This window comes from Mastigoproctus giganteus, chromosome 12 (genome assembly GCF_048544385.1).
Source record: "Mastigoproctus giganteus isolate SK-2022 chromosome 12, ASM4854438v1, whole genome shotgun sequence".
In the NCBI taxonomy this organism is placed as follows: Eukaryota; Metazoa; Arthropoda; class Arachnida; order Uropygi; family Thelyphonidae; genus Mastigoproctus; species Mastigoproctus giganteus.
The window spans coordinates 37,810,311-37,816,738 of NC_143586.1; the positions used below are offsets into that span (position 1 = coordinate 37,810,311).

The window sequence follows — 6,428 nt, forward strand, 5'->3', positions numbered from 1 at the left end:
CGTACTTGCAAAATTGAACTGTTCAACTGTGACCGTATGTTTCTGATGTTTCCTCTTTGGAAGAAAATGTAAAGCCAGTGTTGAAAGTTTTGTATGTTTTTTTTTCCCGGATAGAATAACCCTGGATAGAAAGTACGCTGTGATTTTGGTCTTGGAGAGAACTGTAATCATTCATGAAATATCCCACGATTTTCTTGTCACGTCTCTGGAACAATGTTGAGAAATATTAACAGATGCAAAGTTTCTCCTCGAGAGACAGAGAGAAATACATGTCAACCGAAAGAGCAACTAACCTTACAAAGAAAAAAAAAAAGATTCCATACTCTCATAAGAGGATTATGATCACTACAGAACAAAAGAAACGAGGTTTAAAAGACTCAATAGGTGGCGCTATCATCCATACAAAAGAAGGATTTTTCTGAAGCTATTCCTATTCACTAAGAAATTAATTCATTTTTTTTAATAATAACTTTTAATAGTGGTTTTCCTGATCGCATTGTGAGAAGTGCTGTTCATTTGTGGTGCAGCACTGAGGCAATTCGTTCGATTCTTGTTTGATTCCCCAGATTAGCATTTTTTTTTTTTTTTTTTTATTCATGTGCTGTTAGTTTCTCTCTCTTTTTTTTTTTTTTTTGGTTCAAATTTTTATCCCGAAAAAATAATTTTAACAAATTTCACTTTTATTACAAAATGATGATTCGAAAATAGAATCCATCTTTTTTTTAATTAACGCCAGGTCAGCTAAGATCACAAGGCGTAGGTATATAACATTTGAAAATTGCGTGTTTAAAGTGGGTTTGCCTTTTTTTCGGGATGAAAAACCCAATTTAAAAAAAAATGGATAAAAAAATTTCCGTTAAAATTTCAATACTTTTCTGGGGAGATTTAGGCGAGTAAATACGATATTGATGTATTTGATCTCTGGTCATTCAGCGTACACTACTATTCGTATTTTAATTTCGCTTTAAAGTCATTCAGCCAACTGCGCGTTTATCAATAAACTCGCAGATGCCCATAAGCGGGTAAACGCTTGCACGCACGCGCTAAATGAGGACCCCGCATATAGTAATTAAGAGCGCAAAGCTGTTCTCACTTGCCGGATAATTGGGAAGAAATAACATTTATAACGATTGCCTGGTAGCGAGTTGAAAAGCAGACTTGAAGGCATCGCATGTAAACATCCAGGAAGTTTTCATCCGGGTTTTCGTCACTGGGAAACGTAACGGCTGCGCGGAAACAGCGTCACGTGTCACCATTCTCAAGAGGGGAGGCTGCATAGAAACGAACTAGATGCTCTTCTCGCCTCATTAGCCTCGACATGACTTCCCAGGTGACTGTAGCCTGCATTATACTTGCCATTCATTACCACTCAAGCAAACCAAAAGCATATGCTGGTACGAGCACACAATGTCTGGCCTCTGCGTGCTTCTTAATCGAGTCTGCAGACCAAATTAGACTTCCTCAGACCTGTACTCCATTTTGAGGGGCTATAGAGGATTGCTGCGAATTCTCTCTAATGCAAGGTCGTGTGACCGGGCGTGATTGTGCCAAAATATCTTCTCCCTTCTCACGATACGCTAGGCATCAATAAGCTCCTTGAAAATATATTTTTCAGCTAAAAATTAACCTGTTTAGCCAAAACCATAACGCGGATTAACATTAAACTTAATTAAATTGATATTTCAATCTACGCTAGATTTTAATTAATTCTGTTTATTATAGTTTGACGCCATTGCACGCATTTTAGTCTGATCTAAGAAATTTTACCCTGATGACGCTACTTTGAAGTGATCCCGAAACGTAGCCGACATTTTCATTGATTTAATAGATCAACTGTACTGGTTTTCGGATACAATGTAAAAATAAAAGTATATAAATGTGTCATTCATCTGGATAAAAATTAATTATCAAGTATTAATTATTAAAAATGAACTTTAAAAAAATGCCAATCGTTTTTTTGAAGCAGTGGAATGAACTCTGCTTCCTTTATCTGACATTTTAAGCATTCTGAGAGCACACGTGAGGTTTGAGCGTTTGTATTCTCTCTTCTTTCATGGTATGTGTAGTAGAGGTGGATCGCCACAGTCGAATGCATGTCAAGGTGTTACGCGGTATACCATCACAATGAAGGTTCAGAGAAAAAATTTTCGATTTAGGTTACTGGGGGATATTTTTACTCGGGGTAACCGTGGAAACAGCTGTAAACAGGACATAGGTTAGTTGTGAAGGTATAGATTGGTTAAATAAGAACGAAATGGAGGAGAAGTAATATCCGAATGACATTACCATAGAGAAAAAACAGACTTCTCCACTGGAAGAAAAGTCAATACGTTTAAACTCTCACTTCATCGACCTGCTGCCCTGTCTTCGCTATCTGATGTGAAATCGGTTTCCAGTGTAAGGTGGAGAAGGGGATCTTTTTTATTCTATATTCATACCTCCCGAGAGCGATTTTTGAGCAGTTTCATTTCTTGCTTCCTTTATCTTTCTACACCTGTGAAAATTTTACACCATGAAATCAGGATACTTATTATCCTAATCAGGAAAATAAGTATCCTGATTTCCATCAAATGACCCATCACGCATGAATCACAGTTTCCAATGGAACTTCTTCCAGCGATGCAGTTAGTTCCTCTGCCAGCTACTTTTTTTCATTAAGCATAGATGGTAGGAAAAATAGACCAATCCGGTAGTCACCAAGTTCAGTCACCAATGGTACCAGCCTAAATGTTCCAGTTGAGTTGCTGCTGATGCAGAGATTAGGCATAAACACGATTTTCCCATGCCCATTGTTGAATGTTGTGAAAATTCAGAATGTCCTCTCTGGTGAATTGTGATTCATTCGTGAAAAACGATTGACAAAACACAGCTGATGGGTGAAAATCATAGATCCTTCATGGTCCTCCACCTGTTCCTCTAACGTACTGTTCGGATTATTCGGATTCTTCCCCAATCAGTTGTAATAGGTAAAAGGGATCCTGTTTCTCGAAGACTCTGACGGATGACTGAAAAGGTATCCTTGGCTGGACATCATCGGTGGAGAAAGTTCCTCTGTAAAGACACTAAGTTGCGCTACTATTCTCGTTCGTTTGTCCATAAATGAAATGAATTTTTGCTATTTCATCTTCAGAATACCGATTATTCATGGACAAGGTTTAAATTAACACGTGGATCGAAAATAAAAACAGGAATACGATTCATTCACAGGTAACTTTAGCAAAACGAATAAACAGAACAGCCGACGACTCACTTTAAGAAGAGTTGACGTACCCAAAAGGAGTAGATGGAGTTGCTCCAGAATTTGCATGCACGTAAAGTGATATTAGATATGCAAATGATTCAAATCCTTACCTTCATTCTCTGAAAAAAAAAAATAGGCTACAATTTAATTTTAAATGTGTCCCAGTGTGATGAACGTAATCATAACAATTATTTGAATTATTGATACTATTTTTAAATATTTATAAATTTCAGCTCATGCCTTCATGTCTCTACTGAGGTAGTTGGCGGAATTCTTCTACCAATTGTACCTACAAGGGCTCTGGAATGAGTCTCGATATACAGTGTTTTTGTAGGGTGAAAGTGTGACATGGACCTCATGAAGGCACTCAAGAAGCTGGAGGTGGCACCATGGTATTGGATAGGTTCTGATGACATGGAGTGGGTTTCCTCATGCCATTATAAGGTCGTGTTACCTTACGGGTAACACGAGCCTTCAATGCTTCATTTTGACGATTGCGATGAGTTCTTTCAAGACTACAACGCAACTATCCACCTTGAAAATTTGTATCTGAATGGTTCAAGGAACATTCTCAAGATTTCCAACGTCTACCCTGCCTGGCTATTTCTTCCGATCTGAATCCAACTGAGAATGTCTGGGATATGTTGGAAAAGCAATTTGCAGTCCTCTATTGACCAAAACACAGCATCTGACAAAGATCCTGACGGAATAATGGTCAAATCTAGGCACTCTCAGACACTGGTGGAATCCATATCACCACATGTACAGACCGTAATTAGGGAAAAGGAAGTCCTATTAGTTATTGAATAAGGTTTCTAATTTTTTGGCCAGGGATGACGTAATATTCACGAACAAGTATATGCTGAATCTGTTGTATAAAAGCAACCATAAACATGTCGTTTTTGATGAAAGACCGAAAGAGAGCATTCGTAGGGTTATGTTACTGGTTTCTTCTGTGTGTTCTTCCATTCCCACTCATATCCCAACGCAATACAATTCATAACCGTAATTTAAATAGTTAAATTTCCTTTTTTTCTTTTTTGGCTAATTGCTCACTTTAATGGTCATTAATGTGATCTCATTTCCTTTTCTCTCGTTGCTAGGTTACGGACACTCGACCCCTGCTACTTGGGGAGGCAAGACGTTCTGTATGTTCTACGCCTTAGCCGGAATCCCGTTGGGATTGGTGATGTTCCAGAGTATCGGCGAGAGGCTGAACACCTTCGTCGCTTACCTACTGAAGTTTGGCAAGAGGTGCCTGCGGATGAAGAACACGGAGGTGTCCGAGACCAACCTCATCTGTCTCGTGTCCATCCTCTCCACCATCGTCATGACGACGGGAGCAGCTGCCTTCTCCAAATACGAACGTTGGGACTACTTCGACGCCTTCTACTACTGTTTCATCACCCTGACCACCATCGGCTTTGGCGATTACGTGGCCCTGCAGAAGGAAAGCGCCCTCCAACGGAGGCCGGAATACGTCGCCTTTAGCTTAGTGTTTATCCTCTTCGGACTGTCGGTGGTGTCGGCAGCGATGAATTTGCTCGTGCTTCGTTTCATGACTATGAACACGGAAGACGAAAGGAGAGACGAGGCAGAGGCCCAGTCCGCGGCGCAAGAGGCTGTTCGTCTGGAAGGAGACGTCATCACAGCCAACGGAAGCATTATTTCCGGCCAGGGCCCGGAGGCTTCTGACACCGATGACGTCACCTCGGTTTGCTCGTGCACGTGTTACACCCACAGGAGGACGCCCAGGCATGTTTATTCGATGCGACGGTCGCCCAACAAACCGTCGCATCTGCTGCCCATGCACGTACTGAGCGCGTCGGACACTAGGGATGACATCATGAACTCCGTACATGCCGACACGACCCTATTTTTCCATTGTGACGACATGAAACAAAAGAGAGCCTCAATCTGATTACGAAGAAAAGCTAACACTCGGAAAATTCACCGTTCTGTTCATCTTCTACGTCTCCACCCAAGTTGACGGAAGATGTCCTTCCCCTTCTTTCCCCCCGTACGGTAACGGGGGGAAAACGCCCTCTAGCTAAAAAGAGGATCCCTCACTTAAGGAGGAGAAAGCAAAGAGACCGGCCATCGACTCTGACGTGAAGGCCCGTCACCATCTGCTGTCTGAACCTCCCCCCACGGAGGATGACAACATTGCTTCAGTGTACAGTGGTGCATCGTGGTCCAAACAGAAGCTGAGGAACACAACAGAGAAAAAACAACACTACTTTGCCCATCAGGGTAATGAATCCTTTCCATATTTGGCTAAGAAAGAGAGACAGAGCTAGCGAGAGAGAGAGAGAACAAAATAGACAGCGAGAGGTTGAGTGAGAGAGAGAGAGAGAGAGAGAGAGAGAAACAGAAAACGTAGCATTTGAAATCGACCGTTTGGCCTCATTCAGAGGACAGCAACGCCATCTAATGACCAAATTGAGAACCAAGTCTTCTACTTCTAACTTAAAAGACATTTATTTCCTCACGAAGAAGGTGCATGTCATTTTGTAACCTAAATCTCTACATTATTTTTTTTTCTTTCCTCTCATAGATTCATCACTAGTGGAATTCAGTTCTGTTTTGTATTACCAAGAAACGTGAGCTTATTGTGTCAAATTTTTCTACAGTACACATCATATTTCAAGCAAACATCCCGTTTTCCATGACCGTAGAGTTAATTCTTATTAAGAAGAAGAAGAAGAAGAAGAAGAGAAAAAAAGAAACGATATATATATATATCTAATCACTAAAGACTTTGGACCATTTCATCCATCCTAAGATCAATATTTAAATATCTGAGAATTTTTGACTTTTTTTTTAAAAAATCTATTTCAAATTCTACTGACATTAGCTAGGTGGAAGCATTTGTTGAATTAGAAATCAGATATTTGTTTATTTTATTTATTTTTTTGTTTTGTTTTTCGCCTATAAGTCTAGAACAGCGAATGAAATGGCTTCCTTACATCATTTTCATACAAACTCTATTGTAATTATTGAATACATGTATATGCAATAAGTATGAGGCGTTATATATATAAATATAAAACAAACGTTCCCAGTTACAGATAATTATGATAATATTACTTCAATTTTTACAATTTCTCTATATTTACAGCTCTTCTAATCATAATACATTATTATATATTTGAATCTTCGCTACCTATTTTGAACATGAACAGAA

General features: G+C 39.6%; 1 protein-coding gene across 1 annotated transcript in view; it reads left to right on the forward strand.

The window, feature by feature from the left end:
- Positions 1-5,765, forward strand: part of LOC150076903 (two pore potassium channel protein sup-9-like) — a 139,660-nt gene extending 133,895 nt beyond the window's left edge. Inside the window, exon 2 of the mRNA XM_090385592.1 lies at positions 4,345-5,765. Within this exon, the coding sequence (XP_090241718.1) occupies positions 4,345-5,162 (818 nt within the window). The 3' untranslated portion in view covers positions 5,163-5,765. The remainder of the gene's footprint in view (positions 1-4,344) is intronic.
- Positions 5,766-6,428: the final 663 nt, after the last annotated feature.